Raw genomic sequence first — 20,164 nt, forward strand, 5'->3', positions numbered from 1 at the left:
AACGTCTTTATTAAATAGAATAATATACGTGTACACGGACGCATGATACATTGCAGACATTATGTTTATTATTATTTTAAAATTAGTGATTTTAAAACATGTAAACGTTTAAATGATTTAGAATTAATCAGAAGATTAAAATAACCCAATCAAATCGTTCCATTTTGGGGGCTCGCTTCTACGTCATATATCAACAAACATTGACACATCATACAGCTAGAGTAGAGATCAGAAGTTAAACACATTTAATAATAAAGAACTAAAATGGGGAAATAAAGGCCTATTGTTATTGCCTTCATAGCATGAATTTTTCGTTTGCAGGCTGTGGATTTCTAGGGATTTATCATGTGGGAGTAGCGAGTTGTTTGCGACAACATGCCCCTCAACTTGTGGAAAATGGAATTTTTGCTGGAGCTAGCGCTGGTGCTATAGTTTCTTGCTGTTTGTTATGTGGTTGTTGTTTAGGTAAGTTAAGTGTAAAACTCAATCCCAAGAAGATAGTCAATAAATCTACCATATGTTGCCAGTAGGTTGTGATTAGTTATGGTAGATCTGACCATAATTTGTGGTGACCTAATTATTATATAATACAACTTGAATATAGTTTGACCAATTTATTTCACATTATCAGATTATGTTTCCAGTGAATACAAATATCTTAACCCTAACTGTATGAACCATTCCATTGTGAAAGGGATTGATTTATTTGACTGAATTAGAGTCATTTAGGTGTCTTTCCAAGGCCAAGCACATGAAGCAGGTGTGAAATTATATATAAAAAAGAAGATGTGGTATGATTGCCAAGGTATCAGGTCTGTTCGCACCCTACACGTTCGCACTTATACACGTTCACGCCCAATTTTAAGTTAGATTCCAGTTGAATAATTGGAAAATCATGATTGTTGTTTTTAATTGCTTTGGTGTATAAATACTGAATGTACATGTATTTATAGCTTGGTATGAGCAAAACATTGAAGATTTTAAATGAAAAACACAAAAGATAATTGTTTTTAACAGCTTGGTTCCTTTGATCTGAAACAATGAAACAATAAAATATAGCAATACACGAATTAAAACCAAAACATGATAAAATTTATTCAACACACAACATGCACAAAAAAACCGTAGGCAGAATCTCACTTTATTTTGAAACAAGTCAGTGAAACAAAGTTATAGCAATACACTAACCAAAACATGGTTAAGACTTATTCAACACAAAATAAAACTTTGACAGAATCCCACTCATGACTTTATTTAGAAAGGATTATTATTTTTTTAAACAATACACTTTCAGAAACATGATTAAGATTTATTCAACACAAAAAAAATGCTGTCTCACTTTATTTTGAGACAATCACAACAATTATACTTATAATAATACACTTGCCAAAACTTGATTTATACAAAGTTATTAAACTCAAAACCAATAAAAATTGGGCGCGAACATGTAGGGTGCGAAAGTGAAAAGGGGCGAACATGAGTGGGTGCAAACGCGAATGGGCGCAAACGGACCTGGATTCGATTGCCAATGAGACAACTACGGTTGAACTACCCACAAGAGACCAAAATGACAGTCATTAACAACTATAGGTCACTGTACGGCCTTCAACAATGAGCAAAGCCCATACCGCATAGTCAGCTATAAAAGGCCCCGATATGACAGTGGAAAACAATTCAAACGAGAAAACTAACGGCCTTATTTGTATAAAAAATAAATGTAAAACAAATATGTAACATATAAACAAACGACAACCACTGAATTACAGGCTCCTGACTTGGGACAGGCACATACATAAATACTGTGGCAGGGTTAAACATGTTAGCCCAACCCTCCCCTAACCTGGGACAGTGGTATAACAGTACAACATACATTGTAAGAACGAACTATAAAAATCAGTTGAAAAAGGCTTAACTCATCAGATTGACAAAAATACAAGTGGGCGTGGCAGATATGTACATTACTCTATTGTCACAGATTAAATTCTAAAAATCCAATTTGAGTAGTTTACATGTTTATTGCTTCAGGGTCATGAGAAGCTCAAACCAAGAAAAAATACATGTACATTTTGTACAGAGTATTTACATGTATATAATTGTATGTCATCAAATTACACTTAGGGCCCCAGAGTCCCATATAACATATTGATAAAAATCATAAGCTACATGTATAACAAGTTACATTCAATGCAATCTATGACAATATCAATGAATGAATAAACGTGTACAGAAAAAAAATTGGTTTTTATGCCCCATTTATGGGCATTATGTTATTCTGGTCTGTGCATCCGTCTGTTCGTTCGTCTGTCTGTCCCGCTTCAGGTTAAAGTTTTTGGTCAAGGTAGTTTTTGATGAAGTTGAAGTCCAATCAACTTATAATTAGTAAACATGTTCCCTATGATATGATCTTTCTAATTTCATTGCAAAATTAAAGATTTTATCCCATTTTCACGGTCTACTGAACATAGAAAATGATATTGCGGATATAATAGTTATACTTTAATTCAAAGCTCAAGTGTCAATAGATATAGGAGGATGTGGTATGAGTGCCAATGAGACAACTCTCCATCCAACTTCTTTAAGATTGTGATAACTTTCAAATGAGTGTATTAAAAAAATATATTTCGAATGAAATTATTTCAAATTATCAATTTTATATGTAAACATTATATCACTCTGTATTATATTTTGGAAAGACATGAGGTGTTACATGTATGTGTTTATGTTTAAATGAAATGATAATAGACATGTGTTATAGTGTACCAGTTTCTAGAAGACTTCTGTTTCTCTGTTGAAACAAAGATTTAAACATTACACAAACTGTAATACTTAATATTCTAAAGTTATATAAGATATAATGACTATATATATTATGTCACAATAGCCATGACAAGCTGTGATAATCATGTCAGTTCCACCATTAAATGGTCATTATAACACTTCCTTTACCATTCTCACATAATCACTTTTTAATTCACACATTTTGTATGTTTGTGACAAATTGTGTCACTATGCATGCTACAATGTATGTGTAGTGTTTATATAGAAGGATATGTTTATTGTTCATGTTGCTCAGTCTTCAGTTTTCTTTGGTTTTTTTGTTTACTATTGTCTTTTGTCTTTTTTGTAACTGTGTTGTCAGTTTATTTCTAAATATAAATACAAGTTTTAATTTCCCATTTGTACATTTATCTCCATCTTTTGTCTCTCTTTTTTGTCTTCTTCAAAAATTACACTCTAAATCAAACTAAATCCTCCACAAACTAGGGACAGTCTTTATATATACTAACCATAAGAATATATAGTCCCTGCACCATGTGCACAGACCAAGTGATGTGGATGTACAACCTTCAGGGATGAAAAAAAATCCATCATGTATAGTCATGATCAGCTATAAATGGCTCCAGCATGATAAAATGTGAAACAATTCAAACAATAATAACTAATCAGGACCTGATTAATTAAAGTAAATAGGGGATACAGCAACCAACATTAACCACTGACATGGACAGACACATGAAAGAATTTGGCATGGTTTGTGAGCAGTCCACTCTCCCTCTAACCTGAGACAGTGTTGTAACAGTGCAACTAAAATACACAATAAGAATCACTCAGTGTTAAAGGTGTTGACTTATCAGGTCTACACAAAGCACAAAAACATGTGACAAGTGTGCAAAAGAGGCAAAGTACTGATACATTGTATATGATAAAGAGTGCTTGCAGACAGACACTGGAAGCTGGTTCTAAACAAATTACAATTAATATACATATAAATATATATATATCATGTATATAGTTGCTGTTATAACAGCTCTTATTTGGAATTTGGTCTGCAAGGTCATTCTGGGGTCAAAAATAAGAAGTATAGATTATTTTGTTTGATATAGGTTTAACTCTGTAAATATTTAATGTCAAAAGTTCAAACTGGACCCATTATTGTTTACAGTTATAAGGCCTATCAACAGTTTTATGTCATATTCCAACAAAACAAAATGTTTTTGAGGGCACTTACAGCATATCAACATATTGGACATGAGGCTGTCTAATGGATGATGTTACAACATTGTTATATAATTATATAAGGTACCAATTATGTAAGGTACCTACTGGTGAAAAAGTAAAATGATCAAACTCAACATGCTAAAAGTGCATTGCAAAAGAAAATACAAAATGAAACCTTACAAATCTGGTTGATATAAGCAGTACCAGGTTGTAACCTTAATATTTTAACAGATTTATTCATTTTAATATATTATATATCATATTGACGGCTGAACAAGAAAAACACAGTTTCCAATAATTCAATTCAAAGAAAGCTTGCAATTGCAACATTTACATGTATATACATTGTACACAGAAATCTACAAAATGTAATTTAATGTACTAAGCATAGATATTCTATAGCTACATGTACAAATGTACATGTATATAAATGTGTAGGATTTTAAAAATATTTCATGAATTGAACAATCAATTTTCCTAAGACATTTTTGAGGGGATCAGGTCTTCATGAATAAAGACATTTAGTTTTCTGTTTTGAATTGTTTCACATTTTGCTAAGATGGTTTGTAAATTAAAGGCCACACAGTGACTGTCACTTGTAATCTTATACATCCTTTGTCTTATTTATCTGCTGAATATTTGTTTAATTGACAATCACAACTGATCATCATACTTATTTGTAATTTGGCAGTTCTCAAACCTGAAATCCACATTATTAGTCATTGCATATGTGATGTTTCCTACATGCACAATTGATCAGTGACAACCTATATAAATTCATTTTATAATTCCCTCCTTCCAGGAAACATTCCAAGTAGCCTAAAATAATGTGGTACATGTAGTTATGATGTTTTTGACTGTTTTAATTAGTTTTTCATTGTACATTTATTACTTGATTTTCTTTTTCAGGGGAATGCACTAGTTTTATTTTACGTTTAGCAACAAAGGCAAGATCGAAATCACTTGGACCTTTACATCCAAGTTTTAATATTGTCAAGATTTTACGAGATGCTTTAAACGTAGTATTACCAGAAGATGCACATACAATTGCCTCAGGGAAGCTTTTTATCTCACTTACAAGGGTTTCTGACCGTAAAGCTGTACTGGTTTCACAGTATGATTCTAAAGAAGAGCTAATACAGGTATGCATTTGGCAGGGAACCCTAGACATTATCTGTATATATTTAGCTGTTATTTTTGCTTCTGTCTTAAGCTTAATACATGTATTTGTTAATGTTGAATCTGAATGAAAAACAATCAACTTCAATCTTGATACAGCTACATGTACAAATGCCCAAAAAACAATATTACTTTTAATAGTTGGCTGACTTTTTTTGGAACATACATTTTATGTTAAATCCAAAGATAGATTAGTTTTTAATGGTTTCCTCTGTATACACATGTGCATACCGAAGTTTAATTATGGTATAACCAAGGATTTGTATAGTAAATATCCTTGGTATAACTCAGTTAAATTATTATACGACCATGTTGCACCTACCAACTATTGAATGTGCAAATGCATTAAAATCAAGTTGACAATATTTGGTTGCTAACTGAAACTTTGGAAGAATTCTATAGCCAAGGTTCTCAAAATATAACTAATTTATTTAAGTTATTACAGGGGTTTTGATTTTATTTAAAATGCTTTAGCACAAGAAATCAATAATCTTTTATTTCAATCGGACATGTCGGAGGGATATAAATATTTTATGACACAAAAGTAGGTCATAACAATTATAATCTGCGTAATTTGTTGAAGTTTCTACTCCTTCATATATATTGTATCATGTGTTCCCTACACATGTCATGTCCATAAATAAATACAGGTAATTTGTATATATGTCAACTTGCCAAATCTATATCTTGGTCAAGTACATGTAAACATTAGCACTCTTTTTTAGGTACAAGATTACATAACTAAATTTCTTGTTCTACTGACCTCATTCTTGGACAGGTTTACTTCAAGAAATAAAGATATAGATCAGAGTATATAGTCTGTACTTGCAAAAATGTGTAAAATGTACATTGAACAACATTGCAAGACAAACTAAAGATGAATTTCTTAATTCACCGACATCTGAGAAGTGAGATGTATTTTTGATAAAAAAAAAAAAAAAAAACCTGAAAGAAATTCAGTAATTGATAGCCCACAATCATGGTTCACCATAAAATGAATATCAAAAAGTTAGGGGGGGAAACTGGGAAATGTCATCAAACTTTATGATGATGGCATGAGTGGCTTTGGTTCACATTGATCCTTGGGCATATCTATAATTTGTTGCTTATTTTATTCATTCTATAATTATGCATAATTTTTTATTATATCTAAATTTGATGTTTTTCAGGCTCTACTATGCAGTGCTCATATACCTTTTTATTCTGGTCTACTGCCTCCAGTCTTCAAAGGAACAGTAAGTAAACAAAGAGTATCATCATTAGCACATCTGACCAATATGAACATTTGTTATAAACCACAACTGGCTGAATCTGGCTCTCTGTACCACACGTTGATCTGGCTGAATCTGGCTCTCTGTACCACACGTTGATCATCGATCAGTTATCCATGAATGATATGATACATTTTATAATTTCAAAAGGAGCCACATAGCGAAACCAAATTACATTGATCTTTGTAAAGCTATTCTTAAAACCCTTTTTTTGCTACATACATTTTTGTAGCTTCTAGTGGGTACATGTTCTTTTGTCTATTTAAAAATCTTTTTTACTGTGGAGGTTATAACTAGTCTGAAAAAAGCGTTTGAAACAAATAAAACTCCTCATGTTTAAAAATCAGGTAAATAAAAAATAAAATAGAATAAACAAGAGCTTATTGAGAACAGAGTTTTGCTAGAACTTTAAAGGGAAACTTCGCAAAAAAATCAAAAATTGATATTATGTTCATTCTGTATAAAAATGCTCAAATTCATAGATATTAAAGTTTTATTCCGCTAGATAAGCGATCACCATCGATTTTAAATTTAGAATATCAATTCTCTGCGATCCGCCATTTAGTCTTCTTTCCCGATTAATAAAAACGATATCTCTATAAACCACAAAGAAACAAAACTACAGTAACCGATGTAGTCGTAATTGCGTGTCGATATCTTGTCAATCGTACGGTTGTTTTATCCGACTAACTAACTTGATACGAAAAATATTCTTACTTTTTTTAAATTTCCATGGTCTGTTGTTTTTAAACTGTTGATATTGGAATTAGGTGAAAAGTCAAAGTTGAAATCATAAATAAGTGTTCCGTGAAAATTGTTTTCGAAAATCTAATTTGTTCATAATTCTTTAAAGTAATAAACAAATATATTTTGATCTTCCCTCATCTGATCACCAGCATGGCTAAAGGTATTACTTCCAAAGGTATTGTGAGGGGTGTGAGGTGACACGTCCAGGTATTCAAGCGATTTCCTGTCGGGCTTGCAAGTTCATGCATTGTTTCACTTCTGCAAGTATTGATCAGTGTACACGGCTGATAACTTATAACTTATAACTTTCCATTTTGAACTATCAGATGAATAATATACAACTCTGTCTTACTTGTCATTACTAAACTCATACGCTTGTTTATAAATAACATTTCTGGTGTAAAGAATATAATTTATAAACATATAAATAATACCCAAAAAATAAGATTTGATGAAATTAAAATCTATTTAAATATTTTTTCCAAGGGTGAATTTGGGAAAATGTAATATATAGTCATTGTCAATAGTGAAGGACAGATTGGAACAGACCAGAAATATTGATTTAAAAAAATGTACGCACTTGCCGACGATTCGTTTATACGACTGGATAGAAAGTTACGGAACTATAGCGCAATTTAAAATATATACATGTATACATTGAACATAAGAAAAAAACATATATTTTGAATAAATAGGGGTAAAAGTGTTGTAAATAGACTAGTCCACGTATGCCAACAGTATGTAATCATCGAATGTCGATAGACTATTGAATACCAGAAGAAGAAGAGAACCAATTTGATTTAAATACAGGTCGATGTATAACTTTTGCTTTGGTTCATTGAAGCTGTGGACCTAGTAAAATCACAGACTTATATTTCAATAAGATTGTTCTCGAACAAAGGAAGTAATTCGACATCACAATTGTTATATATGCCACTGGACGAACACTAATTATCCCCAGGGAATGTGAATATTTTGCTGGGAAACTTTTGAGTATCAAAGTTTCAAATTAATTTCAGGATTTATTTTCTTTCTTGGTATTCAATAACAGAAAAAAGAATAAATTACTTGTTCGCTAAATAGGGGTATTCTTGTCAGATAAAAGACTTTTAGTTATATTTAAAAAATAGGGAAATATGACATTAAATTGGTTCTGTCTTTTTTTTTAAACATCGTTAAAAAGATGTGTGTCTAAGGTGAACGCCACAAGAACCCTGTAATACTAGTACGAGAGTATAGCATGTAAACACTCCTTCTCAATAATATGGTTGTATTGGAAATCTTTTCATACAGATTGACAACTCATTGTCCGATATGCATGTAATATTTGCCACATGACGCCCATAGTTCTTTCTACCATCATCATCTTATTCTGTGATATTGCTGTAAACACCGATGGTTCACACCCAAACAAAATGAGAGTAATGGACCTTCAGAGCTTCTCCGTGTTATACACTTGTGAAATATATAGACGAAATTTCTGTATTGAAATGAATCTACATCTCACAAACAGGATTTTCAAATAACGATTGTGAGTAATCACCTTACAAACCAATATAAACGTATGGCAAGATATAACCATGAAGGAATTTAGTTTATGTCAGACGCAGGAACTCATCACTATATATATCATAAACGTATATTACGTATATATATATGCATACAGTTTCAAATATTAAGAACAAGCGGTCGATGTCGATAGTCTGTTTTCTAACTGTTCAGAGTTAGACATGTCACTTGTTCATTCTTGGAAGCCTTCATATTCCCCGTCTAACGATGGGAACTCTTTCTGATTGTGTTGACTATAAATGCTTGTATGGTAATTCTGTCGTTTATCTGTACAAGCGGTTGCATTTCCTCTCCTTTCCCAACAAACAAACGAACGAAACGCCACTAGTCTTATTTCTCTAGAGCTCATACTCAATGGCTCTTATACGTCAGGAAACTTACATGTATACTAATAATGATTGTTTCAAGAACAACGATGTATGGACGAACTATTATAAATTCGTCATTATCAGTTATGCATGACTAAAATAAAACTTTTATTACAACTACTGTATTACTTATTTGGATTAATGACGGCTATCATGTTCAACATTGCACAAATATTATCATAGAATTTTAAAAAAAATCCTCAAAAATCCTCAAAAGAAATAATGCCTTAGCTTAGATAATTGATATTCTTTTCACAAAAAGTTCGTGTAAATGATTGTCAAATGAATTTAATTATGTAAGAATAAAATGTTAAAAAGAAACTAAAAAAAAATCATGCATGTTGTATGTTGTATTTTTTTGTCAATTAAAAACTTTAAAATTGCAATAGTTTTATTTGCATTTAAACACAGCCAGATTTGAATACAAGTTAAGAAATTCCGGTAAAGTCAATGATATCAAACAGATGTACAATGGTATATCAAATTGGGTAATATTGCATTTAGTTTTTATAAAAGATTAAAACTACTATTTTTTGCTTCATATTTGAATCTTTACGCCAATTGCCGCTAAGAAAGTAATCAAAAATTGTTTCCTTTTATTTTTATACACTTTCGGAATTACGAATCTGAATTTTATTTTCAATTAATTTACACAATTTAATTATTGTATCTTTATTCTCATCGTGTATTAAATCTTAGTGTATTAACATCGTGACATCATACTCTTTCTAATCCTTTCTGTTTATCCTTTCCAAATAACAACATTTATACCTGTGTACGCTTGAACTCACACCTGCGGCTAAATAGCTACAAGGTAAACGAATTGACCTCAAGCCGAGAAATATACAGTGACCTTTACAAAATAATATACACACTCTGCTCACACATTAGTTGCATTGAAATGATTATCAAAACAATAACGGTAAATAGAACTGAAATATTTTCAGTTCAATATCAGTAAAAATGTTCAATAAATATTTTATGAAAAAAATCTCAACAATAATTAATTAAATTTATTCAAAAACATTTACTAGAGATAATTTTATAGGAGTTTAATTCAATCAATACAAAACGGTATATGCATATTCATTTTCGTTCATTCTTATATTGTGGTTAATAACTTCGACCATTCGTCAGCTGTGCGCTTTTAATTACGTATATTGTCGATAAGCTATAAGAGTTAAACAGATTTTATTTTTTCCCAGAATTCAATAAATCGGGCTAATACGTCACGACCCACTCGAGAATTCAACCAAAAAAGTTACAAATACTTGATTTTCTCCGTTATTAGAAGGAATATAAATTTAAAACTTTGCAAATGTGTTTTTTATGTTAAGATGAACATAATTAGATGATAAGTAAAAAATTGCAGAATTTCCCTTTAAGATTTGTCATTTTTTTCCTGTCTGACAAATCAAAATGAAATGTAAATTTTGGTGAGACAGCAACCAAACAACACAGTTAAACCAAAACAACTAGATGAGGTCAAAATAGGGTCTTCTATGATAGATATAAGTCTTGAATGAATTTGAAAGATCTCTATATATATAGCTAGCTATATATAATATATATATAGATACAGAACATAATCAAAACAAAAAAACTACTGCTGACTGCTAATTTTCCATTCGTGTGTAATGTTGCATACTTAGTATGACTTAGAAGAATTACACATTCCATAATTATTTTTTTCAGCGGTATGTAGATGGTGGATTAAGTGATAACTTGCCAGTTCTAGACGAGAACACTGTCACTGTCTCACCATTCGCTGGTGAAAGTGACATCTGTCCCAGTGATGAAGTCGCCAATGACGCTCACATCCATCTTGCCAATACCAGTGTACAGCTGTCGGGGAAGAATTTATACAGAATCACACGAATCTTGTTTCCATGTAAGCCAGAATTACTTAGTGACATGTGTAAACATGGATTTGATGATTGTTTACGATTTCTTCAAAGAAATGGTTAGTAAATTTAAATCATTAGAAGCAAAATTATTGATTAGATTTTCAATTCTGTAGGCAGAATGGGGGTAAAATGTGTAACAAATCACATATTCATCACATCAGATATTAAAATTAGAACAACCTGTCCTTGTTCTAAGAAAACCTGTCCTTGTTCTAAGATATTATATGTATACTGTGGATTCATTATTATTCCTTGGATACCAACATTTGTAGGTTTTGGGGGTACTGTTGAATCACTATTTCAAATGTTCAACGAATTACATATTTTCTATAGGGTTTGACTGGTAAAACCACTAAATCAAATATCCACCAAAATGCAAGTTTTCCTTAATCCACAAAAATAAATGAATCCACAGTACACAGTTAGGGGACTCACTCAAATAAATCATTTAAAATCACTTAGATTAGTCAAAAATAGTTGAAAAAGTGTAGTTGTTTCTCTTTCTAATATTTTTTGACTGTGATGACTGTTACATTGAAACATATAGCTTGCTTATTATTTCTCTTATTTTATAAAAATTAAAGGAAATAGTCTGTAAATAAAAGTATAATTGCTGAGCCAAATGCAAGGACTCACAGTTTACAGTTCATTCAAGGATTGGTATACAAGTTTGTACAGGAAAACAAACATCTAAATCAAACTTCTTTTCTGTGTTTGCAGAGTTGATAACATGTTCCCGACATTTGACAGTGAAATCGTCCATTGTTTCGGTAGAAGAGAGTTCATCCTCTCTGAGTTTAGTCCCCTCCAGACAGGAGAGTTGTAACTTGAATGAAGAAGAAGTTGATGGTCTGTGTGATGAAGAGAACTGTGAAGATTGCAGAATAAAACAGAAAGGAGCTCTGGTTGATACATTACCTCCTATTGTTGTGGAAGGTATTCTAAAATACAAATTATTGTCTCCAAAATTGTCTTTCAAAGATACATGCATGTACTTCTTTTACGTTATTGGTTTTAAATCATGTATTATCATCAATTTAAAAAACTGAAAATTATTTTTTGCCTGCCTTTTATTTGACATCTCAATTTTTTCATTTTTATATTTTTGAAAATTGTATCAGTTGCTGACACTTACTGGTATATACATTTTAAATTCTGTAGATAGCACAACAGTTATGGGCTATCTAGATCTATTTAATGGCGAACACCAGGGTACCCAAATTGCACCTATTTTGACAGTTTTTTAACCTACATTTATTTATGCTTAAGACAAAAGTTTAATTATGTGTTTATTTTGAAGATGTATCATTATTTACTATATGGTTTCACCAATTTAATTTTGAATCGTTAAGGAATCGTAGAAAAATTGGTCTGAACTGACCTCCAAAAATCAAAGATTCTGTAATGAGGAGTACCCAAATTGCATCCATGCTTAAATTTGTATTGTGAAAAGTCGAATAACAGAGCTTTTGTTTAATTTCTTAAAATATTTTGAACAATTAAATATTAGTCCATGCTTATTCTTCATTTTTTAAGAAATGGATTTTTGTTACGTTATTTACTTACTAATTTTAAAAAGATGACGTTTTGATGAAGTTGCATAGCAACATTTCCGTACATTTTGCTTTTTGAGTAAACACTTTATCTGTTGATAAATACTGTGAATGTTTTGTGTATATCTAAATATTTTTACCTATGTTGAAAGACGTGCATACATGTAGTATCAAATCATAAAACAAAAATTTGTTTAGTCTCTAGGAAAGATTTCCTCTGCTATTTTTGCTAAATAGTTGAATTTGGGTTATGTTAGCTACACTTTCAGTAGTCAAAATCTAAGTAGCCCTACATAGTAGCTACAATAGTGAATGTAACCAAGGAAATGGAAAATGGTGTCCAACTGAACAAATATTTTTAGCCATTAAAATGTCAGGAAAAGGGAGATCACAAATGATCACTTATGAGCCTTGAGAAGCAAAACACCAAAATTATCTCCACTTGTCATGAGAAAGACCGCTTTAATTGCTTTATATTACAGTCAAAACTGCTGTAAAAGTCATCTCTATTCTGAAGGGAAAAACTTGTCTTCTGAAGTCATCTATTCATGTCCCACTGTAGTAATTCCTATGCATTATGAATATCAATTCAAATGTTAGTTTTTTTTTGGTCTGAAAGGTGCACTCCATACACAGGTTGGATTGTATAATTTTATATCTCACTAAATAGAATATTTGACTCAAACATTAGTTCTATTTTTACATTGTTTATACATGTATAAAGATTTCTTTAAATTTCAGCATTCCAGGCAGCTATAAGTACAAGTTTTCAGTCGTATATCCATCGATCTAGAACATTACGGTGCCTGGGAGTTTTACATTAGTTCTGTTTTTACATTGTTTATACATGTATAAATATTCCTTTAAATTTCAGAATTATAGGCAGCTATAAGTACAAGTTTTCAGTCGTATATCTATCGATCTAGAACATGACGGTGCCTGGGAGTTTTACATTATTACTATGTTATAAATTGTTTATATAAATATTCCTTTTATTTCAGCATTCCAGGCAGCTATAAGTACAAGTTTTCAGTCGTATATCCATCGATCTAGAACATTACGGTGCCTGGGAGTTTTAGCAACACCATGGGTTTTACCATTTGATATTGTCTACAATGGTGTGGTAAGGTAGGTTTGGTTCAAGGTTTTAGATGAAAGATTTTTATGCCCCTCCTACGATAGTAGAGGGGCATTATGTTTTCTGGTCTGTGCGTCCTTCCGTCTGTCTGTCCGTTCGTTCAGGTTAAAGTTTTTGGTCAAGGTAGTTTTTGATGAAGTTGAAGTCCAAACAACTTCAAACTTAGAACACATGTTCCCTATGATATTATCTTTCTAATTTAATTGCCAAATTAGACTTTTGACCCCAATTTCACGGTCCACTGAACATAGAAAATAATAGTGCAAGTTTCAGGTTAAAGTTTTTGGTCAAGGTAGTTTTTGATGTAGTTGATGTCCAATCAACTTCAAACTAAGTACACATATTCCCTATGATATGATCTTTCTAATTTAATTGCCAAATTAGACTTTTGACCCCAATTTCACGGTCCACTGAACATAGAAAATAATAGTGCAAGTTTCAGGTTAAATTTTTGGTCAAGGTAGTTTTTGATGAAGTTGAAGTCCAATCAACTTCTAACTTAGTACACATGTTCCTGATGATATGATCTTTCTAATTTAAATGCCAAATTAGAGTTTTGATCCCAATTTCATGGTCTACTGAACATAGAAAATGATAATGGGAGTGGGGCATCCGTGTACTATGGACACATTCTTGTTTTTTCAGTTTTACTGGTTTTGTTGATGAAAATGCTGTTTCAATAATTATTATTTGCAACACTTGGGACATACTTTTAGGAAAATAACTAATTTGAAGTTTTTTGCTAAGATACAATTCTGAAAAGTTACATGAATTTTTAATAAATATATATAATTTTAGGTTATTGGAATATTTACCATCTTTGCCACAAGATATGACTTACATGTACAGAGAGATTATTGACTTGATGACAGAAATAACAGCTAGGCTGTCCAATAAGAAAAGACGATACACAGCAAGGTAAGAGAAATATCAGCTAATCTGTCCAATAAGAAAAGACGATACACAGCAAGGTAAGAGAAATATCAGCTAATCTGTCCAATAAGAAAAGACGATACACAGCAAGGTATATCATATGTTGTATTTATATAATAATTCCTGAATAACTGGTCATTATCGTTATATATGGACTGCCCACAGGACAGTGGTTTTGACTAAGATAGTGATAATAACTGAGCCGAGGCTGTCACAGTCAATACCACTATCCTACGGGCAGAACATATATCACGATAATGACCAGTTATTCAAGAACTATTATGTTTATTTCATTGAGGAACCATGCATGCTTTTGAAAACTCTCTTAAATTCAAAATGTCCAAAGCAAACTCGCGTAGTTGTACGATTTTTATGGCAAAGAGTGACAAAAAAACAGTCGTAGTAATAATGCCATTCATTTTAGTGCAATTTTTCAGTATCTGAATACTAAATCAAGTTGTTTATAATTTTATATAATTTACCAAAACATATGGTAAACAATCAACAACTTAAATATAATAATTAAAAGGACATCTCCCTAAACGGATTAACCACGTCCCAGCGGTCATTAACAGACAGAAACCAAGCTTCACCGGTCATTATCATATAAAAAGCAATTAACGACCAGTATTCTGGTCCGTTTTGTTTTGTTAATGACCAATGGAATTTATTACTACAGAATAATGAATGTCATGTGACCCCTTTTTATAAACCGCAAAAATTGAAAAATTTTTGGTCGTATATTGATATGATGTTGGCGTTGTCGTAGTCGTCGTCCAAAGACATTTGGTTTTCGCACTATAACTTTAGTATAAGTTAATAGAAATCTATGAAATTTAAGTACAAGGATTATGACCATAAAAGGAAGGTTGGTATTGATTTTGGGAGCTTTGGTCCCAACAGTTTAGAAATAAGGGGCCCAAATAAGCATTTTTCTCGGTTTTTGCACGATTACTTCAGTATAAGTAAATAGAAATCTATACAATTTTAATACAAGGTTTATGACTACAAAAGGAAGGTCACATTTTTACATTTTGCACATTAACTCAAGTTTTCACAATTTAGTCATAATTTAATTTGCCTGTTGATTAAAACTATTTTCAATTATGTCATTCAGTTTTATTGAATAATGAAAATTAAATAAATTACCTTTTACATAAGCAGACGAGAGAAAAACCTTTTAAGGAAATGTGAAATTCAGCTTCCCAAAGTTAATTTAAAAATAATATTTTTGAAGAAATGTGATATTTTCTCCCAAAAGTAAATGTAGAAAATAAGTCTTCCAAGTATTAACAAATATTCATATATGTGTCTTTTTACAGATTTACTTGCCAGCTGGCTATAACAGAATTTAATTTGAACAAAGATGTCTCAAGACGTGCCTTGCCATCAAGCAGTCCATATCAGCCTCAGCCAACTGCACCAGTGGTTAGAAATCTTAACATAGGATTTGCTGTTGATTTTGACACAAAAGTAAGAAATTCCCTTCATACCCTACGTCACCTTGAAGGTCACATGGATCACATGAATATTGATAAGATATCTTTGGAATCCAGTTCGCATGGCCAAAATGTTGTAGTAAGTACAGATATGTCCAACATGAAAGAAAGCACACTTCACAACCAGGAAATCTTTGACACATTTGAACAGTGCCTACACATATCAAATGAGATGGAATCTGTAATGGCTTATTACTACAAAGATGAAGAAGACACACAACGCTATAATTTTGAAGAAATTTTTGACATTGATAAGATGGACATGAATCTTCCAAGTCCTTCAAAGGATATCCATAGTCCAGACCTTTCATGGGACTCGTACATGGAAATGAAACCAGAAATTGAACAGGAGACAGAAGATTTCATCAATGAACTTCTAAATATACCCGAGACAAACCATCATCAGAATGACAAAAATTTAGAAGGACATTGTTTTAGATCACGATCAAGTTCGTTAGTATCTGGCTGCAGCACTGGACGATCACGGTCAAACTCTTTACAATCAGGTTGCAGTGCTGGAGGATCACGATCCAACTCCAAGTCTAACCTAGTGCTATAATGTGATATATTTGGTTCAAAGACTTTTATAATGATAGTTTGTTGACTGCACCATTCTGGTATGCAATTCTCATTTTGACAATGCTACTAATAATAACAAGGTATCTATGCAGTTATTTTTTTAAAAACAGTAAAAAGATTACAAAAATTTATAACTATGCTTAAACCTAAGTTACAAAGGAAATATTATTTTGTAGTTTTGATCATCTACAGTGTTATCATGTATAATCTTAGTTATGAACAAAGTAAATAATTATTTTCTCTAAAAAGTTTCAAAGTTGGTGGAAATTGAAGTGCACCATGAAGTGTTCTATACCACGTGAACGGAAATAAATCCAGAGTTCTATACATGTTGAAAGAATTGTTTTTTATTTTCTATACTTTATTTTTTTAAGTTATTAAGCATGGGTTGAGGAGCTTCTTGGTGTATGTTTAATTTTTATAGGCTGTATTGCTTATCTACTTATAAGAAAAAAAATCTTCACCATGTTCACAGATAACTATGTTTAACAGTTTAGTTCATCAGATACATTAAATCTTCACCATGTTCACAGATAAGTATGTTTAACTGTTTAGTTCATCAGATACATTAAATTTGTCAAGTATGAAGTTTCCATCAGGCAAATAAAAATTGAAAACAATTCCAGCAAGAATAAAATGAGAAGATGTCATTATATGATAGATTTTTCTGGAATCTGTAGTAATTAATAACATGCCAATGAAATACTTAAAAAACTAAAGATTTCATCATATAACATTTTCTAGAATTTAATCATGGCATTTTTTTGGGGCAGAAATTTCTTTACATACTTTTTCTTTCGATGTAAAGGATCTTTGTTAAGCAAACAAACTTGATTCAACAGTAAAGCAAGATAACTTTCATTTCCTAGATTCAAATAAAACATTTGTAAAAACATGCAACTTTGAATAAAAAGAATGTTCAGCAAGACAATTAAAATAAGCAAAAGAAGATATTAACAATGATTTTTGTCAGATTTCCTTCCTTAACCATCCAAATGGAATTAATAGTAAAACTATAGGACCAATGTAGTTACACATATTCTATTATTAAATGAAATGAAAACGCATCATGGTAAAAACAAAACAATAGAGCATTATGATCATGATGATGTGTGAAATGAAGAGAAAGCATGGTAATGAAAAGATATAAATTTAATTTAGTTTTAAGAAAAGAGGAGATAAATTAATTTCACTTTAATATGCATAAATCTGATATTCACTCAGGGAAAAATAGTATGTAAAAAAAAAATGTAAAGGCTATTTATAAGTTTTTTAAATTACATTTTTTAAACCATTTAAAACAGAAATTGTTACATAACCCATTGAATGGACAATATGAAACATAATTATATATACATTGTAATATTTCTTTTATTAAGAAATTTTGAGTTTTTACCATAACCATTTTAATTTGACAAGGAATAAAAGTAATTATATATTATCTAAGGTTATGAGTTGAATTTGTTATTAACATTGAAGGGTGATAGCCTACAGTAAAATGTAGCCTTGTAACTTCCTCTAGTTGACTCTAGATAATCTCTTTATCTGTATTTACCTTGGCTTATGATGTCATCATGTTATCACCATTTTCTGTTGAGAAGATACATTCTCTATTGAGTTCATTTGACATGGAAAGTTATCACATAATAATATCAATGCAAAATATAAGAAAATAATAATAATTGACTTGAGTTACAAATTGTATGGTAGGATCAATACAAACCAAACATTTGTCTCTGTAGTCAACTATCTCATATTGGTACACATACTATATATATTTTAGTTTCTAGTTACATACCATTAGATAACAGTTCTATATATATGTTTTATTATAAAATGTACTATTTTGTTCTGTTTTGATGTATTTTTGTTTTATTTTTCTTGTCATTTTATTTTTGTCTTATCATTCTTACCTCATGTTTTAACATAGATGACTTTACAATGCAGATATTAGTTCCCTTAAATTGATAAAACATCATTTAATGCTTGTGATCTTGCTAGATATTGTCATGATTGTTGATTGTTGATACTTTGGATTGGTGCTTGATATTTCCATGCAGTGATTGTAAAGTCAGAAAACTTTTTATTTCAAGTTATTTTGAATGATTTATAAAGTGTAATATAGTCATATAAAGAGGGTGGTAAAAGGTTATTTTCATGCATCATGTTTTGCCATTTTATTTCACGTGCAGCGGCTGCAGCCATGAAAAAGATTCATTATTCACTGTGTTTAGTGAAATCAGTAAAAAGATCAACGTGAACGACATTTTTAATTGTTTGTTCATCAGGAAATGGCAATTTTATTTCGCGTTCTTCCGTGCAGATACCCCCTCTTTACGCCCCTCCATAAAGGTTAGAATATGTACTTCTTATAAATAACTTTGTCGGTCAGTTCTAGCTTGACTTGCATATTGTTTAGAGACATTCTTTTAAATGATATAACATGACTATTCTGTCTGTTTAGTTTTATTGAATTGACCTTGTTGTCTGACCACACTAATTGAATTAAAGGTTTTATGATAAATAGGAAATTGTCTTAAAATAAAAAGTGTTTTTATATTATTAATACCTGCTTTTTAAGGTTTATGAAGATACCAGGTATTTTTAATTGTTATCTGTTGTTTCTTTGTATATATGATGTAATATTTATTTTGTTGTGAGTTGTTAACATATACTATTTTATTGATAATCAACCAGATTTCTCATCTTTTGTAAAATAGCCTTTTCTTATAAATATATAATTTATGAGGATAATGATTTAGTTTTATTTGTACACTGACTCAGGCATATTGGAAATATTAGAATAAGGAGATGTGGTATAATTGCCAATGATGCAACTATCCGCCAAAGTTTAAACCAAGTGGGTGTAAACAATTATAGGCAACTGTGTACAGCCCTCAATAATGAGAAAGATCATACCATATAGGTGTCTATAGAAGGCCCTGACATCAAAAATATTAAAAAAAAAACTATTCAATTGAGAAAAACTAAATGCCTTACTTATAGAAAAAACAATTTACAAAAAATATGTTACAGGCATGAATCAACAACAACCATGAATCTTTTCTAGAAAACTGTAAATAAATATGCCATTTAGTAGTGCCAAGATGTATATATGTAGGACTCAAATCTATGGGTTCCAAATCTATGGCAGATTCCTAATCTATGGCAAAAGTGAAGTTACAAACGCCAAACAACTCAAATCTATGGTATATTTTTGTTTTCCCCAAATCTATAGCAGATATTTGAATTGTGTCACAATTGAATAACGCCATATTACATAGTCGCCCCCGCAAACGTTGGCGGAACCCATAGATTTGAACACTTTTCCTGATATAGGCATTTCCGTTGACAGCAATTTGCGGATAGTCTCAAGGAAGATGTGACCTATTACTAGTATCCGGATAGTCTCAAGGAAGATG

The 20,164-nt window shown here is 31.1% G+C and overlaps 1 protein-coding gene across 1 annotated transcript; it reads left to right on the plus strand.

Moving 5' to 3' along the window:
• The first annotated feature begins 151 nt into the window (after positions 1 to 151).
• On the plus strand, positions 152 to 19,496 carry LOC139482335 (patatin-like phospholipase domain-containing protein 2). Its single transcript, XM_071266176.1, has 8 exons — positions 152 to 465; positions 4,909 to 5,141; positions 6,348 to 6,413; positions 10,829 to 11,096; positions 11,761 to 11,976; positions 13,595 to 13,721; positions 14,530 to 14,649; positions 15,987 to 19,496. The coding sequence occupies exons 1-8, from the start codon at positions 303 to 305 to the stop codon at positions 16,720 to 16,722; spliced, it is 1,929 nt and encodes a 642-aa protein (XP_071122277.1). The 5' UTR covers positions 152 to 302; the 3' UTR covers positions 16,723 to 19,496.
• Positions 19,497 to 20,164: the final 668 nt, after the last annotated feature.

Source organism: Mytilus edulis, chromosome 7 (genome assembly GCF_963676685.1).
Source record: "Mytilus edulis chromosome 7, xbMytEdul2.2, whole genome shotgun sequence".
Taxonomy (NCBI): Eukaryota; Metazoa; Mollusca; class Bivalvia; order Mytilida; family Mytilidae; genus Mytilus; species Mytilus edulis.